The 19869-nt window shown below is 35.7% G+C and overlaps 1 protein-coding gene across 2 annotated transcripts; it reads left to right on the forward strand.

Moving 5' to 3' along the window:
* The first annotated feature begins 7872 nt into the window (after positions 1–7872).
* LOC111409291 (peptidyl serine alpha-galactosyltransferase-like) lies at positions 7873–19658 on the forward strand. 2 transcript variants are annotated; one of them, XR_002705484.1, is made up of 9 exons: positions 7873–8325; positions 8511–8681; positions 9800–10043; positions 10272–10472; positions 11848–12332; positions 17653–17817; positions 18151–18394; positions 18572–19382; positions 19418–19658. XR_002705484.1 is itself a non-coding variant. In XM_023039314.1 (8 exons), exons 1-8 carry the CDS (start codon positions 8003–8005, stop codon positions 19280–19282), a joined length of 2544 nt encoding a protein of 847 aa, XP_022895082.1. In that variant the 5' UTR covers positions 7873–8002; the 3' UTR covers positions 19283–19658. The 2 variants fall into 2 exon arrangements, 1 of the variants encoding a protein (XP_022895082.1); XM_023039314.1 differs by having other exon boundaries at positions 18572–19658.
* The last annotated feature ends 211 nt before the right edge of the window (positions 19659–19869 follow it).

The raw sequence follows: 19869 nt of genomic DNA on the forward strand, positions 1-19869 counted from the left end.
AGAAATCGAAAAAAATGTAGTGGAAAAATCGTTTTGCAGACGATGCAGGAGGGACCACAAGGTAAATTATTTACAATCATTTGATAAATTCTTCAATTTTATATGATATATGTCGGAGACATGTCTTGAGTTTGTCAAACTGAGTTCATTTATTCACGAAGAACACATGAATGTTGCAATGCAAATAATATTGGCACCGAGTTTATTTTCATGAAGTTTTTTTTCACAGTTCAAGAAGAGGAAGACATACCAATTGAATGCCTCTTGATTGATTCAGACAATGAGGTGAATGATGATGATTTCTACTGTGATAAGAATGCATCCAAGCATATTGAGATTGGATTACATGCAAACTCTGCCATGGAACTTGAGGTTGGAAGTGAAGAATATAAATGTTCTGATGAGTTAGATTGCCCAAGTAATGATGAGTTGCACACCGATTATTCTTTTAGTGAAGAAAACATTTATCACTTTCCTGTGTACGATCCCAAAGAGGAGAAGTTCAACCTACAACTTGAGGTTGGAAAGGAATTTAAAAACATTGAGGAATTTAGGCAAGCTATGAGGAATCATGGGATTGCTACTAGATGTAATTCGAGGTTTAGACCAAATGATGAGTTTAGAGCACAAATTTAGAGCATACTTGTGTAAGAGATAGAACAAATAGGCATTGCACTGCAAGGTATATAGCAGATAGGTATTTAGAAACTTTCAAAGTTGAACCTGATTGGAAGTCTAAACTTATTAGGAAGGTTGTAAAGGATGATTTGAAATTGACAATCAATAAAGTTACATCATAGAGGGCTAAAAGATATGCTAGGTTTTTGATACAAGGATCTGATGAGAATCAATTCGGTATGCTTAGGTCTTTTGCAGCTGAGATTTTGAGAACAAATCTTGGGTCTACATGCATAGTTGCCATGCATGAACTAAAGTTTCAAGGTGTATATATTTGTTTAGAAGCTTACAAGAGAGGCTTTTTGTCAGGCTGTAGGCAACTTTTGGGATTAGATGGGTGTTTCTTAAAAGAGACATTTGGAGGTCAGATGTTTGTAGCTGTGGCATTAGATGCCATTGATTGCATTTACCCAGTAGTGGAGGTGGTTTATACAACACATGGGTGAAGATTTAAAGATCTTGAATAGTAATGATTGGACCTTTATGATCGATAGACAAAAGGGTTTACCGAATGTCATAGATGATTTGTATCCTGAAGCTGAACATTGTTTTTGTATCAGACACACGTACAGTAATTTCTTCGGGATCGAATTTAAGACTTTGACTTTGAAAGACTACTTATGGAGGGCTGCCAAGTCGACGAAGGTGGCTGATTGGAATTTTTGGATGGGTGAGATTGAGAATGAGAGTAAAGCGACACATTCTTGGTTAAAGAAAAGGCATCCAAGTGAATGGAGTAAGGCTTTTTTATGACAAAGGTCAAGAGTGACATACTTTTAAACAACCTATGTAAGTTTTCAACAATGTGGTATTGGAAGAAAGGAAAAAATCCATATTGACAATGTTAATTGACTTATACATAAACTTCATGAAAAGGATACAAGCAAGGAGGGACAAGATGAGAAAGGTAACTTTATGACCTAAAGTCCAACAAAAGCTTGTGAAGAGTTATGAGTTAGTAGATGGATATGAGGTGGATTGGTCGGGTAGGGCACAATCTTATGTGAAATGTTCAAATGGAGAATTTGTTGTCGATTTATATAATAAGATTTGTGCTTGTAGGAGATGGGATTTATCAGGGATTCCATGTGGTCATGCAATTGCTGCAATTCTAGATAAAAAGGAGGAGCCTTGGAGGTATGTACATGAATGCTATAAACTGAGCACATATCTCAATTGTTAAGAGAATATCATCAATCCCATAAATGGAATAAAGTTATGGCCTTCGGTTGATGCCCTTCTAGTCAAACCACCAACTTGGGTTGTATCTAAATGGGGAAGAAAACAAAAGAAGAGAAGGAGACAAGCAGAGGAAGATGTCATCACCTATGTCGGATCCAAGGGTAAGCTGAAGAATAGAGGTATAAGAGTAATTACTTGCAGTGTTTGTGGAGGAACGAGCCACAACATGAGGTATCATCAGAAGGTTGACTTAGCACAGGAGGTTTGTTTAGAGTTCAAACATGTTGATTATTTCATTTTCTTGTTCAATTAATGTAGTAAATAGAAATCACTATCTATGCTCATTTGCAGGCTTGGTTTGAGAGTGCTATAAATCCTGTTGTTGCGGAAGTTTTCTTGAAAGATCTTGAAATCGGTGATTTTCGGACTCAGTCCAACGCACCTTTCTCAACCAACAACCAGTCCAATCGGCTCCAAACCACAATCAATTGATTCGCCTTGGTTACTATTCAATCTTACCCATGTAGGACAAGAAATGATGATGATTTGTGGCCATAAAGGCTAGGAGAAAACACCACTAAGGTATACTATGAAGGAACCACCAATTGCATACGTTATACAAGCATTTTGGACACTTCTAGACACTTTTTTTCTCACACAAAGCGGGGCAGCCGGGATTCACTTTTTTCTTCTCTCAAAAATCACACAATCATCATTATAAAGTGGCTAGGGTTATAGCCAAATATATACTCTAGGGTTAGGCTTTAAGTTCGGCCATTAAAGAGATAAACGGGCTAAGATTCAAGTCGTCCATAAGAAAATACAATTCGGCCGGGTGTAGCTCATGGATTTGGTTGTTGGACTTATTTCATCCATCGACCTATGCCTATAAAATAATATTAACCCACGTTAACATCATAGTCTGGGATTTATTGGGTATCAAAAACCCAACAAATCTCCACCTTAATGCCCAATAAATCTGCAAGCAATCAAAACACACGGTTAACACTTGCAAAATCAAGGTAGTCAATAAAATTGGATCACAGACCTTACCTCGTGTTTCCAACTTGAAGCACATATCATACCTGCTCTATGTACTCACTGGGGCTACGGTGAAAAAACACCCAAGTAGAAGCAAATATTTAACAGTAAACAATCAAGAGCAAATACACGTGCAATGACGATATACTATAAGATAACACACATAGATCTTTTCAAAATTCACATTCACACAAAACCACTGATTAACACCAAGTTAATCAGCATATGATCAAACATATATGCAACACATGCATAAATGACCTCACGAAAGATCTCACCACACTTATCCTATCCCATTTCGTGTTACTCCCACCTCGAGAATACATATCTCCTCTCATCGGCCACCAAGCTCACTAAACAGATCATTTAACTCATGTCTAACTGGCAAGTCACAATAGATCCTAAGTCCACGGAATAATTATCTATCCCCACATCACTTCTTTCAACCTACGTGGATAATGGATCTCCACCTAACAGAAGTGATAGAAGTGCCTCTCCACACTCCACCTAATCAGGGTCTCTTTCCAGATAACGGATTCTAGACATTTGATCATATCTCTACTCGTGATCTAATTGTCAAAGTCCACATCCGTCGGTACAAATCATCATGTACCCCTAGGCATCTATACTCCACCTTACCAAAAAACATCTACCACACTGCTAATGCATCATAACCCACTATGCATGACCAAGTAATCCTAATGTCTCAAATTCATGCAAATGCACATATCAAATATATTGAGATGTAGCAGATAATCATGCAACAAAATTTAGACAATCACACACATGCAGAAAAAGGATCACACATAGATATATATGCAGTGACTAAGTTTACACTTAATAAACCTCACTGGGGTCATAACTCGACCCCTTAACCAAATTCATCTTATCTCTCATCTTACCTTTCAGCTTATCTTTTTTTTGGGACAGTCCCTAATAAAGTGTCTAGACTTATCACAACTGTAACACCTTCTACCACTAGATTTGTCTCGTCCCTTGTCCTTCTTCTTACTACCCTCATCACTCGAGTCGCTACTCGAATCACTACCGTCTTGAGTTCTACCCAAATTCATCTGCATAAACTCCATTCCACTCCTCATCATATGTAACTTGCCACTCCCCTTATCCTCTTTTTCAGCCTTCATTTCCATCTCCTTACTCCTAAGTGAGTTTATGACAATCTCGGGTGTTAAGGTGTCCCTAGCGTACTTAATTGCATTCTTAACTTTCTTATATGAATCAGGCATGGAATTAAGCAAGATAATAGCCTTATACGTTTCAGATGCCTCTTCATCACAATTAACAATGTCTTGAATTAACTTGTTAAAGATATCTAAATTGTCATCAAGATCCTTTGAAGGTTCCATTTTAAAGTTGAAAAATCGTTCAAGCAAGTACAATTTATCAGGAGTTGAATTAAGCAAATATAAGTCCTCCAATTTTTCCCAAAATTGTTTTGTAGAATCCAGTTTTCCTACTTTTCTCAAAACAGTATCAGATAGGTGTAAAATAATTGAAGTGTATGCAAGTTCATCATACTCTTCTTTTTGTATTTCTGTTAAATTTGCAGGAAATTTGTCAACCATGGTCTTTGAAACTTTTTGTTGGATCAAAATATTCTTCATCTTTTGTTGCCAAATTGAAAAATCTCCTTTCCCATTAAAAATTTCAATTTCAAAGTGTGAAGACATTTTTAAGGAGAAAATAAAAAATAGAACAACCAAGTCACAAATAAATCACATAAAGTAATCCTAAGGTCGCAATATACACCATTCTAGATTCCCAAGGTTTCGGAAGATTCACAATCTTAGATCAAGTGAATGTTCGAATGGGTCAAGTCCAAATATCCTAATTGGATAATTAATGCAAACATGAAGGTATATAAACAAAATTTCAAATTTTCACGCAACAAGTCTCACACAGTGACTATATGACAGATAAGCACAAAATCGACTACCAACTCGCAATCAAAGTTCAACACTTCAAAATAGAGCAAATAATTCTTAAATTTTCTAGTACAAGAAATGGTTGCCAAGCAATGACAACTCCCAATCCTATTGATTACCCCACACGATGATCTGTTAGTGCTAAAATTAAAATTGAGATAAACCAATATACTAGAGAGGACCAATCTGAGTCCGTAAATTATAAGACATGCGAATTTAACACTTTAGGACCACCACTACTCGTCCTAAAGTCTCTGGAAACTGCAGCAACCAAAAAATAAAGTTCGAGTCTCGAACGCCCGAAGAACAATGCTGTCCAAATTCTTTTGCGTATCCTAAAACAGAAAACTTTCAACGTGAAAAATGTCAGAAATAATGTGAGGAACAAACTGCCTGAAAAAAGTCTTCACGCGCCTGCACACACCGGTTGAAGCCTTTGCATGTGATGTTCACGTGCCTCTGCCACGCGTCGCCGACGTCCACACGAGCCTGACCGCCGTGACCGCCTCCACCTGTACGTTATACCAGTGATTTTCGTTTCCCCAAACTCCTTCTGGATTGGTCAGAAAACACCAAAACAAGGGATGATTTTTAACAATTTTCTGGACAGTTTTTCGATCTGATTTCTGCTGCGTTTTTGCCGATTTTCTGGAAGATTTCTGGTAGATTTCACGAGCCAAAACTTTCACCTTAAAGCTCTGATACCAATTGTTGTGAAAGCTTTTTTGAAAGATCTTCAAATTGATGATTTTCAGGCTCAGTCCAACGCACATTTCTCAACCAACAACCAGTCCAATCGGCTTCAAACTACAACCAATTGATTCACCTTGGTTGCTATTCAATCTTACCCACGTAGGACAAGAAATGATGATGATTTGTGGCCACAGAGGCTAGGAGAAGACACCACTAAGATATACTATGCAGGAACCACTAATTGCACACGTTATACAAGCGTTCTAGACATTTCTGGACACCTTTTTTCTCACACAAAGGGGGGCATCCGGGATTCACTTTTTTCTTCTCTCAAAAGTCACACAATCATCATTAGAAAGTGGCTAGGGTTATAGCCAAATATATACTTTAGGGTTATGTTTTAAGTTGGGCCATTAAATGGGTAAACGGGCTAAGATCCAAGCCGTCCATAAGGAAATACAATTGGGTCGGGTGTAGCTCATGGACTTGGTTGTTGGACTTATTTCATTCATCGGCCTATGCCTATAAAATAATATTAACCCACGTTAACATCATAGTCCGAGATTTATTGAGTATCAAAAACCCAACACCTGTAAATGGAGATAGGTCAAACGACGTTGTAAGTGATAACTCAAGGGTAATCAAAACTAAGCAAATATTTTTTCTCAAATTATTTAAATATTGTTCTTTGTTTAAATGATATCAAGCCTTTTTTTAAGGTCAAACTAGTGCTTAGGAGGCCACCGAGTAATACAGCAAGTGAAGTGCAACCATCAACACCAACATCTAATTTCCAGTTCATGCCCAATACTTAGTATTGGTATAACAAATGCTTCCTAGTTTAAGAACTATGGTCCTCCACTTAATTAGCCAGGCACTTCAACAATGGAGAAAGCTCCTCCTGAGATGCAAACTGCAAGTATTCCACTTGAGTCCTTGGTGGAGGATTTATAGGATATAGAAAACCAAGAAAAGGTAAGGAAAAGGGCAGCTATGATAAAAAAATAAAAGGATCGTTCAAGGGTCAGTTACATCTGCACCACCAAGAATGAAGAAAAATTTAGCCACTCAGTAGCAACTCAACAGACTTCACAAGAATGTTTGAAAGTTGTGAAGAAATTTTGTCATTAAGGATGTTTATATTGTTTTGTCGAGGTATGTAATAGACATGATCAAACATGATCTTTTTGTAATGGACATGATGTTTTTGCGTATTTATATAATTGTTGTTTTAATGATTAAGCATGAAGAATTATGGTAGAAGGCTTTAGCCCACAGTTGTTGGAAAGTTGCTGGAAATAGCTCCTAACAAAGCTTTAGCCCACAGTTGTTGATTCTCCATTTGTACAGAAGCCATTGATCATTGCATTCCACACTGCTATGTTATACTTATTTTCCTGCTTTTCAACGAAACTGAAACAACACTCTCCTCAAAATATCCATCCATTTTTCTTACAAAATAATTTCCAAATTCTCAAAATCTAGATAATTGGTGGACAATCCACCCGTTGCTTCAACTGGCTACAAAACACTGCAAGGTATACACTAAGACCGAAATCACTGCAAGGTATACAGAATTTTCCCTAAGACCTCCAAAAAAAAAAATAAAATAAAATAAAATTAACCTACAACTAAAATGCGGAATTTTGTTACATAAATCTTCCCTTAAAACATAAAAATAACAATAACATTGCAAATCAGCAATATCTCCAAACCCAGTTGATATATCTTCATTAATCTGCCCATCTTAAGCTCTCTCTGCTGCATGTCATTGGATTTGCGAAGTAGATCATTCATTATAGTCTTGTATCGTGGATGAAGAGGTGGGTCGACCCAAGCAAAGTAGTTGCAAGCATCTGAATATCTATAGTATTTGCATCAAAAAATCGTCTTCCTGAGATTATTCTCTGTCCACGAAATCTTTCTTATAGCCATCTAACCACAATGGCACAAACTTTGTTCATGATTCTGAGATGTGAATGAAGAGAATTCCATGGCGAATTGAAGATAGTGTTCTTCCTAGAGTTAGCTTTGAATTGGGGACTTCACTTCTGTACTTGAAAATGGAGGGCACGATTAATTTGAAGGGACGAGAATAACACATTTTCTTATATGATTTATAATTGTTAATCAATTAATATGTTTTTATACATTGCGTGGTTCACTAATGTCGTGTTTTGCCACATAATTTTTTCATCCACCACGTAGACATTTTTGTCCAGCTATAGAGATGGAATTGGTTTTAATAATTGATGGGTAAATATAAAAGTGAGCAAGTAGTAACCATCAGTAAAGTTTAGTAAGTAGTGATTTAACTCCATTGAAAATAAGAAATTGGAGAATAATGGGAGGCCAAACATGGCTATACGAAGCCAGTGATAATACCCAGTCTTTGACTTTGAGTTAATCATGAAATTCAGATCTTTATAGCGAAACCCATTACAATTCCTATCTATGCAAAAATGGGAGTTGAGAGAATTTCATTATTGGGGGTGGTGGTACTGGTAGCGGTGGTGATGGGTGGAGTGTGGGTTCAAGCGAAGGAGGCCGCGGCGGGTCGGGAGGCGCCTTGGAGGATGCACACTCTTTTCTCTGTGGAGTGCCAAAATTACTTCGATTGGCAGACGGTGGGCCTCATGCATAGCTACCGGAAGTCTCAACAGCCCGGACCCATAACCCGATTACTTAGCTGTACGGAACAGGAGAAGAAGACTTACAGAGGAATGGAGTTGGCACCTACCTTTGAGGTCCCATCAATGAGCAGACACCCCAGAACTGATGATTGGTAAGTATAAACCATTAAGTCTGTTTTCTAGCGGGTGCGTGCATTTGTTTTTATTTGAGTATTGGGTGGCTCGTTTGAGTTTTATTTGTTTGTTGATTGATATTTTGATTACTTCAAAATTTTAACGAGTGGATATGAAGAGGTTATTTTCATCTTTTTCATTTTATGTTTTTGGTTTGTTGCAGGTATCCGGCAATTAATAAACCTGCCGGTGTTGTCCACTGGCTTAAACATAGCAAAGAAGCCCAAAATGTTGACTGGGTAGTAATTCTAGACGCAGATATGATCATCCGAGGTCCAATTATACCGTGGGAGCTTGGCGCCGAGAAAGGCAGGCCTGTTGCTGCATATTATGGGTAACTCTTGTTTAATGTTATGTTCTTCATATATTTATCCCTAGAAATTTTTAATTTTGTAATTTTTGCTTATGATTAAGAAGTTGTGAGCTGGAAACACAAAAATTTGTCTTTTGATGCATTATGTTATTGTACACAATTTGGTTGTTCTCTTGCTCATTAATGATCGATTTACGTGCCTGTATAGATGTATTTGTACTTTGTTTCTTGTAATTGGGGCGTTTAGTTATATATATAGAAAGCTTCAGAAAAATAATTTTTAAGTGGAATGAATGTATGCGGAATCATTTCTCTGTCTCTTGATATGTTATTGAATGCATCTCTTGCTTTATGTTTTGTCTCGTTTATATTTCATTCAAAACCAATGGTGGTGACCATAAAGTGATACTACAAGTAATATCATTGTAACCAATTTACACCTAGATTTTTTATGTGTGTATTATGGATGAACTCAGTAATTTTTTAGCTCTGTTTCTAGGCAGCCAGGAACTTATAGGAGATACTTCCTCAGTTCCTCCTATCTATAGTTTTTTGGTCTTGTCCAGAATAAGTAGAGCGGAAGATACATAATTATCATTTCTTTTTTCCTTTCAAAGACATTAAGCATTCTTTGTTGGGTTGGTTCAAGCTTTCTTGAGAAATGCCACAAGTTATTGAGCTTAAGTTCCAGATTAAAAAACAGAGGCTTTAATTCTAGGAACCAACGGTATTTCCATATAGGTTAGTTCTTCATTTTCATATCCTTGTATGTTTCTAGAATTTTTTGCGGAGATGTTCAGCAGTTGGATGTCAAGTTGAAAGGTTTATCTATATTTCCATATGGCCAAAAATTGTGGCAGCTAAATTTGGTATATAAAGGTCAATTTATTTTCCAAAGTTGACATATTAGTTTCTGTTGAAGCTTTAGCATTTCTTAATGTTATCTCTTAGTTTAGTCTCTGTTGAAGCTTTAGCATTTCTTAATGTTATCTCTTAGCAAGTCAAGATTTTCATTATTGTCTTTAGATTGAGGTTTGCGTGGCATCAACTAAATAACTTCTTGACTTCTCTTTATTTATATTATAACAATATACTCTCCCCAAGATAAAATTATTGTTAAAAATACAATTCTCCACCAGATACTTGATCGGATGTGACAATGATCTTGCTAAGTTGCACACTAAGCACCCTGAACTCTGTGACAAGGTTGGTGGGCTTTTAGCCATGCATATAGATGATCTTCGAGCTTTAGCACCTGTGTGGCTCTCAAAAACAGAAGAACAACGAGAGGACAAAGCTCATTGGGGAACAAATTATACTGGCGATATATATGGAACAGGGTGGATCAGTGAAATGCATGGATACTCATTTGGTGCCGCAGAGGTAAGTTTTTTTATTCAGTTTACCTTATGCTTTCCATCCTTCTCATGTGGTCTTGAGTACATCCAAATTTTTTTGTGGGAGAAATTGCATCATCGGTCCCCCAGCATTTAAAGGATTTGTTATTGTTCTTTAAAAGGATTTGTTATTGTTCTTTAAAAGGATTTGTTATTGTTCTTTATCCTGTACGTGTATGTATATATATCCTGTATCTTGTTGTTGTACTTTCAGGTGGGACTTCGCCACAAAATAAATGATAACTTGATGATTTACCCAGGATATACTCCAAGAGAGGGCATTGAGCCCATTCTTATGCACTATGGCTTGCCTTTTAGTGTTGGAAACTGGTCATTCAGTAAATTAGAACACCATGAAGACGATATTGTGTACGATTGTGGGCGGCTCTTTCCTGAACCTCCTTATCCTAGAGAGGTAACTGATAATGTGTTTATTGAAATGGATGATTTGGTTATAATATGTGAACTTCCTCAACAAGACATCTTACATGTTGCCGGATTCAATTTTCAATAATGGTTGGACACACAGCCTTTAGAAATCCATGGTTGGGAGATTTGACCTATTTTTGCGTGCTCCTATACTGCATCAAAAACCTCATCTAAAGCTAAAAGTTTAAACTGTTAGAGAGATGATACATTTATTTTCAAATTGAGTCTTCGACAATTTTCAGGCTCATTCCTTATTCTCATTCTATTATTATTTCCTTTAGTAATGCTATGTAGCTCCATCGGAGTTACAACCTCAGTCTATGTGGTCTTAGGTGGTAGGCCAAATGAAAAGCGGAATTAAATGATTTATTTAATTGTACTTATTATTTAATGTCACATTTGCTCCACAAACTGGGGTTAAATAATAGCATTACTCTATTTACTGAGGAATCAACTATAAAATCGATATATTGAGAAAACTAATATTGTTTGCTAATGTATTTTTCTATCTTTCTGTCTTTCATTTTTTTTTCCTTCACTATGAGTTACTTATTTGATCATTTCTAATAATAGATAACAATTTTGCATATTGGTATACATCAACAAACTACACTAGTTGCCTGTTTTAATTTGTCCAAATGAAAGCTCTTAGCATCTCTGGATCAAAATATGAATTTTGTTGACAATCTAACTGTGTCTAGAAATTGAATTTTAAGATAAGATTATTTTGGTGTTGAGTTTTTTGCTGATGAGAAATTTCCATGTAGTAATACCTGTGCTTGCCCAAATTCTCACCTTGCTTTACAAGGAAGTTCAAAACTTAAACAATGGGTAAAAATACTGATCCTTTACAACGTTAAGGCTCGTAGATGATGTTTATGACTTGTCTTTTTTGTTCAGATGTCAGGAAACAGAACAGGTGTTGGAATAAACACATTATAATAATTCATGCAATGTTAGATCCATCTTTGGAACTAATGTGTACGCTTCTGGAGAAACTATTTGATTTCATAGGATGTTGTGTTTGCAATACATATGCTAAAGGAGAATTTGGTATCTTAAAGTGCCACCAACTGCTGTACCTTGTTTCTTTATGATTCATATACGGATATCTTAAATCATTTACTTATAAGTAAATAAGTTAAAAAACAAGTGACTTCTTTATTGATTGAAATTATGGAAACTTATTTTTATGGTATGTTAAAAGCTACCTGTTACAGTAAAGTAACCTTTTTTACTTTAGTGTTAGAAAAAAGTAACTTATCCAAACATGTTGGGAACTTACGAGTTAATTTTACTTCTTAAAAGCTTAGCCAAACACACTCGGTTGAGTATGATCTGAAGAGTGCACATTGGTGCAGGTAAAAGGAATGGAAACAGATCCAAACCAAAGGAGGGCACTATTTCTAAACCTAGAATGTATCAATACCCTGAATGAAGGTCTTCTTTTGCAACATACAGCGAATGGGTGTCCCAAGCCGAAGTGGTCAAAATACTTGAGTTTTTTAAAGAGTAAAACATTTGCTGAACTATCTCAGCCAAGATTAGTGACTCCTAAAAGTGTTCAAATGATGGAGGTTGAGCATATGCAAACGCAAGAAAAACATGTTGGCAACCCTGGAAATCCATATCCAAAAATCCATACCATTTTTTCAACAGAATGCTCCCCTTACTTTGATTGGCAGACTGTGGGGCTTGTCCACAGTTTTCACCTGAGTGGCCAACCTGGAAATATCACTAGACTTCTTAGTTGTAAAGAAGAAGACTTGAAGCAGTATAAAGGCCATGATCTAGCCACCACCCATTATGTTCCATCCATGAGTCGACATCCACTAACTGGTGATTGGTAATGTCCTTTGCTTTTTCTGAAATTCTTAATCAATTTTGTCAAGTTTTGGGATCATTGACCCATGTGTTTCAAATTACATTGCATAATTATTCTGCTGAACTATTAGTTTACTTAGACTTGGGAGTGGAGGGGTCTCAAGAAATAATATTAAAGGAATGAAGAACTTTTCTCCTGTCATAATTTTCAGTGTCATCACGACTCTGTTTCAACAGACCGACCTCCTCCAAAGGCATCTTGCATTTTCTACTGCACGTTGCATCTTCATGACCCTAAACCCTCTGTATATCTCCAGTTCCTCTTTTATACCCAGGATAAGCTGGAAATTACTCCCGAACTCATGCGGTAAAACTATATTCATCTCTTTCAATTAATTGCAACAAGATTGCTTTATATCCTTAACCATGGAAAAAGAAATTGGGAATGCTCGAATCATTTTTGGAATTTCTGATTAGGCTTAATTTCAGTGGTAGTACAGCAATTTATGATCAGTGAGAGAAGAGAATCATAGTTGTGTCCAGGAGAAGATTTTTCGGGATTAGGTCTGAAGGCTGAATTTTAATGGTACATTCGATAAGATGGACTGGATAGAATTGGACATTATTAAAGAAAGTAAACAAAAGTTATAATTTTTATTCGCAGTGCTATCTAGTGAGGTCTAGATGATGTAGGATGTAATCAAATAATTATAGACGAAGTAGAAAAGGGAGAGAAGAAGAGAAAGGAGGGGGAAAGAGAAGAAGAGGGGAAGATAGATGGACGGAGATAGAAATGAGAGAAGAATTAGATAGAAGGAAGCATAATGTTAGAGAGACTATCACAGTTGTATGAATTACATTTTATAAGCCCTCTTTATATAGGGATTTGAAATAGTCCTAATTGAAGTAGAAAAATACTATAAAATTTATGAAATCAAATCCTAATTATATTTCCTAAAATAAGTATCAAAATTGGAAACTGAATTAAATAATTATATATACACTAATATTTCCATAATTTTTCTCGATTGAGAAAATTCGACTCCGACGAGATAGACTGTAACTTCTTTATCAAGGAGGGCAATCTTTTTTCTTGACCAAATAGTAGAACCAGCCAGATGATGACAATTGAATTTGAAAAATATTTCCAGGCATCTGATTTAAGCAAGGAAGTCAATCTTTTTTTTTTTTTTAATCAAGTAGCGACTAGGAATTCCAAGAAACGACAGCTCGTGCAACTCATTCACAAAATATGCCTCAAAATTTACATAAGGACCATAATGTACTATCATAGTAGACTGACCTGTAGAAATAAATGATTTCAACAATGGTGGCTCGAATATACTTTGATAAGGAAGCAATTCTGCTATATTGAAAACAAAACATTCATTTAATTGTAATGAACAATCAAATAAATTTAGTTCAAGTTAGTGATCCACTTTTTCTTTACATGTTCTGAAAATTGTGCCAAAGAAATTCATAAACAGGCATAAAAATCACCATGAAAGCATCTATGTCAAAATTGATTGTCAAAAGCATGTTTATAAGTTTCATGACTAAAAATAACTTGTATTTTAATCTTGAAATGAAAATCAGCAAAGTATGGAATGAAAGTATCATGATTGTAATTTGTAGGCAACCACCGAATGTCGATAGAAAAGTCTCTGAATGAACAATGACATTGGCAACCCGAGGAGTATCAGTGCAGGTAAAGCTATATTAAAGTGAATGTAAAAGACAAAAAAGATTTGGCCAAATCAACTTCGGCATGAAATCGAGGACTTGTGGACTGTTTGGCTTAGGTGGCGACACCATAGTTAATTCATCATTCTTGCTATCAAAATATTCAATTGGCACAACTATAGAAACCTCATCATCTTCTATAGGAGTAACACAACTAGACTTGGAAGGTGACTGTTGACATTGGGGTGGTAGACCTAGTGTAGGACATACTTGGCAAAGATGAAAGGATATATATGAAAGTCTAGTTTGTCGGTAAGTGTCATATTAAGGATTGGACTTTAAGAATGTTGTCAGGTAAGATTTAAGGATTTTACTCATTAAGAAAAGTAGATTTTATAATGTGGGAAGCTTTATAAATATCCCAACTGTGAAATAGCGCTTTAATAATGGATGTACCTTGTTTACAATGCAAAATAATTGACCTACCAACTGAGTTCTACAGTACATAGGGAGTGTTTATTACTTAATACTCATTTCATCTCATCCAACATAGTGACGGGGCGTTGACATAATGTTGTTGATAGGTCAGACATAGAAAATTAATGTTACATAAAAAGGAACTTCCAATAACACATTGTAGATCTGACAAATGACATTTTATCATTTAAGTTGTGAAAGTCAAAGAATTTTTTAGAGTATTTGATAATCAACAATTGAGTCCAATGAGACCATCAAAGTCCCGTAAGTGGAAAGTGGCTTGCCTAGAAGGAGAATGTACGTCCTCGACAAAGTTTCTAAATGGAAGATAATAATAGTGATGAGAGAAATACACACTCTCGTGGTAATGATATAGGGGAGTGGTATAGCAATAAGAGTTGGTATACGACGAGGATATAATTGTATATGATAGTTTTTTAACAACTTTTGTTTTTCTTTAAAAAAAAAGAGGCCAAGCACTTAAATAAAAAAATAAGGTTCTAATAGAACAGAATTGATAACTGACCAAAAGTCAAATGGGAATGACCCAATATCTAAATCGTTCAAAACATGCTCAATCTCTATTCTGAAATCAGATACATATGTTGGTAAAGAAAGCAGTCAGAAGGTTAGGGAAACCAAGCTACTGAGAACATCTGACTAAGTTGGATATTTGAGAGTCCGCACTTGCTACTGAAGTTGCACTTATGAGCACAATACTTCAATTTATTTTAAATTTTTGTTTGTCCTTTCTTCTTTATTTATTTATTTATTTTTGGAAAGTTAAAATCATGAAAGAATTGATCTAATTCAAAACTCTACTTAATCGGTAGACAGTTCGGGCGACAACAAAGAAGAATTTTTTTACGGATCAACTGTACCGTGAACAGTGCCGATGAATATTAATTATGAACTTTTTTGCAGATTTATTTTCTTTGATTGTTGTTGCCTCTTGACGTTTTTGTGTGTGAATCTGACCTGCTTTGAGAATTTTTTGGAAGATTTGGAGGTTGGTGGAGTAAATGTTTTGAACTTGAACGTGAAATTTGTTTGGTCAAAGGAAAATGACTTGCTCTAACACTAAATTGACATAGCATGCAATCAAAGATTCAAACAGTTATAGGAGAAAGGGAAAGGGGAGAGAAGAAGAGATAGGAGGGGAAAAGAGTAGGAGAGGAGTAAGATGGAAAGGGGGAAAAAATTAGACAGACTAAAGCAGAATTTAAGAAACAGAAAATAATATTTATTTCATTATCAAAGTTGTATGAATTACATTACATAAGCCCCTTTATGTATGGTTTAAACTAGTCCTAATTGAAGTAGGAATATATTATAATATCTATGAAATCAAACCCTAATTATGTTTCTTAAAATAAGCATAAAAATTGGAAAATAAATTAAATAATATCTATACTAATATTTCCATCACCAGTACCATACCAAACACACCCTAAATGTATGCAGAGGTCAAGGAGGATGGAAGAGCGAAATTATGGTCGGTGATGGTGAAGACGTGGTTGAAATTGGGTGAAAATTGGTGGGTTATAGGCTTGTCGATGTCAAAGCCATCTTTAGGAGCTATGCCATGGGGAAAAAAACGATTGCTGGTCAAGAAGAGTCTTCATTTCTAAATAAAGTTTTCCTTGAATTTTATGGAAATTGCAAAATAAAATGAGAAACCTTAAGGGTCCGTTTGATTGTAAAGATGGAATTTGGGTGGAAAGAAAATGAATTTTAGGGAATTGAATTGCCTAAAAATTGTTTTCCTAGGAATTGTAAATTATTGCGTTTGATTGGTATAATTTTCCACGTGGAAAATGTTGAAATAAAAGTGATTTTTGGTGTTCATTTGGCTTTATTTTACATGAAAATTGTCGATTAAAGGGATAAAATTTACTGGTATTGGAGATGAAATTTGTTTCCATTGCCAATAAAAAAAAAAGAAAATTCAAGAAGATCATTTATCTTTGGTATTCGTTTGACTTTGTTTTACATTGAAATTGTCAGTTAAAGGAAAATATTTTTTTACGGTAATTCTTAGAATTTGTTTCCATTGCCACAAAATAATAATAATAATAATAATAATAATAATAATAATAATAATAATAATAAAATCGGAAAAAATAAAAAAAAGTGCTACAGTAACTGAGAATTCCAATTCTCACCATTTTGGTGAGAATTGGAATTCCTTGAAAAGTAAGAAAAATCCTAGGTGATATAAAAAGCTAGAAAATGAATTCCATGGAAAAATAAAGCCATCAAACAAGCAAAAACATGGAATTGGTTTTTCATTTTCCATGGAAAATTTGGGTGTACCAAACACACCCTAAGTGCAAATACGTGATTCTGATTTCTATGATGAATTTATGAAGTAATTTTTGTTTTCTCTTTTGGTTTTTGAATCAGAAGATTTTGTTATTTACACGTGTTTGGGCTTGATTAAAATCCCAAAATGCATTTTCATTTCTTGCCAGTGTCTGTACATTTGAAAAATGCTGAAGAGTGGTTAGCTGGCTGCACACTGCATTTGTTGACTAATGAATCATGATGTGACAATTTATATGTATTGATTTACCATTTCATCCTTGCAGAAGTGATGAGAATGGTAGGGTTAAACAAGGGAGAGCATTTCTGGAATTATGGAAAAAGAGAGGGTAAAATTGCCTAACTTGGATTCAATGGCAGGAATGATATTTTCCAAATGTACTGAAGTTGAATAATTTTTAAACAATAAAAATACTGTAGAAAAATGTAATGTCCCATGAAATCTCATTTTAATGAGATTACATATTTTCTTACTGCTTAGCATGGTAAGTCTGGAACTTCTGAAAAAGAGACAGACATCAAGTTAAGCCGTCATGCATGCTTGCCAAACTTAGTTTGAATTAGGCACGGCTTAAGTTGAGTGTTCTCAAGCTTGAGTCGAGCTTGAGTTAGCTGGACTATAGGGACTTGGTAAAACCAATTAGCCTATTCTGCCTTTCTCCTACCCAAGCTCGATAGTGGTTAAACTGAATAGTTCATATTGTTATTAGGCATTATTTGTGATTTTTATATGTTTTTAATTTTTTAAGAGAAGCACCACGTTCAATTTGTTAAGCAGAAACTACATAAGCAACTAAAATGCATGTTATGATAAAAACTTGGCTAATAACACCTTCATTTTGTTTGTGGCATTTCAGGTATCCAGCAATTAATAAGCCAGCTGCAGTTCTTCATTGGCTCAATCATGCAAAAATAGATGCAGAGTATATAGTAATCCTGGATGCTGACATGATAATGAGAGGTCCGATTACACCATGGGAATTCAATGCATCCCTTGGAAGACCTGTTTCCACTCCCTATGAGTACGAAAAAAGAACTTTAAAGAGCATGTTTGGCTAAGCTTAAAAAGTTATGAGTAAATTAGTAACTTCTAAAATAAATTATTTTTTTAGTGGTCAAAGTTTGGAAATAAGTAAGTTGTCTTGCCGGTAAGGTAAGAATTACTTTCAATGTACATGACCTTTTTTTTACTTACAGGTAAGAAAAAGCTAAGTTATCCAAACGTGCACTTTATTCTCTCTTTCATTTCTTTATAAGAGTAGCCGAAACATAATTCACAGTGTGATGCATTTTCTTTTTAGCTGAATCAGGAATTATGTGTTCTAATCACTCTTTTTGTTATATATTAATTCCAGCTATTTGATTGGCTGTGACAATGAGCTTGCAAAAATGCACACCCGTCATCCGGATGCTTGCAACAAGGTTGGAGGTGTGATCATAATGCATATAAATGACCTCAGGAGATTTGCTCTGTTATGGTTGCATAAAACCGAGGAGGTCCGGGCTGACACGGCTCATTGGTCAAGAAACATAACCGGGGATGTGTATGAAGCTGGATGGATCAGCGAGATGTATGGTTACTCGTTTGGTGCAGCAGAGGTAATTTCAGAACTGATTAAAATGTTAAACCATTCCTATCTCATTTGAATTTGCAGAATAGCTTAGGTAATAGATTAATATAATTCCTCGTTGTGTTATAAGTTTTCGCTGCTTGACATCCTTTTCTATTCAATGTGCAGCATGTTGAAATATAATTTTTTCTAATTTTCCATGCAGTTGAATTTGCGACACATCATAAGCAATGAAATTTTGATATATCCGGGATATGTTCCTGCACCTGGTGTCAAGTATAGAGTATTCCACTATGGCTTGGAATTTAGGGTTGGAAACTGGAGCTTCGATAAAGCAAACTGGAGAAACTTTGACTTCGTTAACAAATGCTGGGCTAAGTTCCCCGACCCTCCTGATCCATCAACTCTTGACCATACCGAGGAGAATGCATTACAGCGTGATTTGTTCAGCATAGAATGTGGAAATACCCTTAACGAAGCTCTACGCCTACACCACGAGAAGAAGAAATGCCCGGATCCCACTTCTATCTCCTCTCCAATTCGAGAGAATCTGGATTCCATTTCCTTGTCTCCTCCAAATCAAGAAACAGCGCGTGAGGTTACTACTTCAAGGAAATTCGGAAAGATTGAGGAAATTAGCGCCTCAAGACACAGTCCTGATCTCAAGAACGAATCTCGGGAATCATCGCTGCCGGCTATGGCAAATGAAACGTTCACTGCCATGAGATTTTGGATTATTGGCCTATGGGCCTTTTCGATCTTTGTATTTGCCACAGTAATATCGGTGATGCTTTCTGGTCGCAAGGGGCAGAGAAAAAGAGGTAAAAGTTTTAAGACAAAGAGACGAGCCTCACATTCAGGATTCAGGGATTTGAATGGAAATGATAGTCATCTTCGAAGTGCTGAAATAGCTTAAAACAAAAGAGAAATCACACCTGGATTCCTGGGCTGGTATACATAAATTGCCCCAACGATGAAAACATTGTATAGAGGGAGTCAGTGTAGCATGCTCAAACATTGCATAGAGGGAGTCAGTGTAGCATGCTCAAACCGGAGTTGGTCGAGATTCTAATATCCGGTGTTTTAAGGCGTAAGGAATTTTTTGCTTTTTTGGATCTTGTGGTTGGTTCCTCTGAATACTGAACAGATTCTTGGCAGAGCATAATTTAGAATCCAAAATTACGGGATTCGGCATGCTAAGGCAGGTTAAGAACAATAAAGCGCTTGTTGAAAAATTCTTCATTGTTTACATTCAGAATCTGTAAAAAATTTCATTTGGATTCTATCTGTTACTCCTGTGTTGCAAGTTCATTAATTCCAGAATCTTTCTCTGCTTTCTCTATTCCAAAATGTAAACTTGAAATGTGCCAGGAAAACCGCAGAACAACCACTAATGAGAGAAGTCGGATGGTCAATTCTAGTCCAATATCATTGTAGCTTTTATACTTGGAGCAGTGACACCTTGTTTTACGGAGGAAGAGAGATCTACCGTTGCATCTCTTG

The sequence above is a fragment of the Olea europaea genome, chromosome 14, assembly GCF_002742605.1.
Source record: "Olea europaea var. sylvestris chromosome 14, O_europaea_v1, whole genome shotgun sequence".
Lineage (NCBI taxonomy): Eukaryota > Viridiplantae > Streptophyta > Magnoliopsida > Lamiales > Oleaceae > Olea > Olea europaea.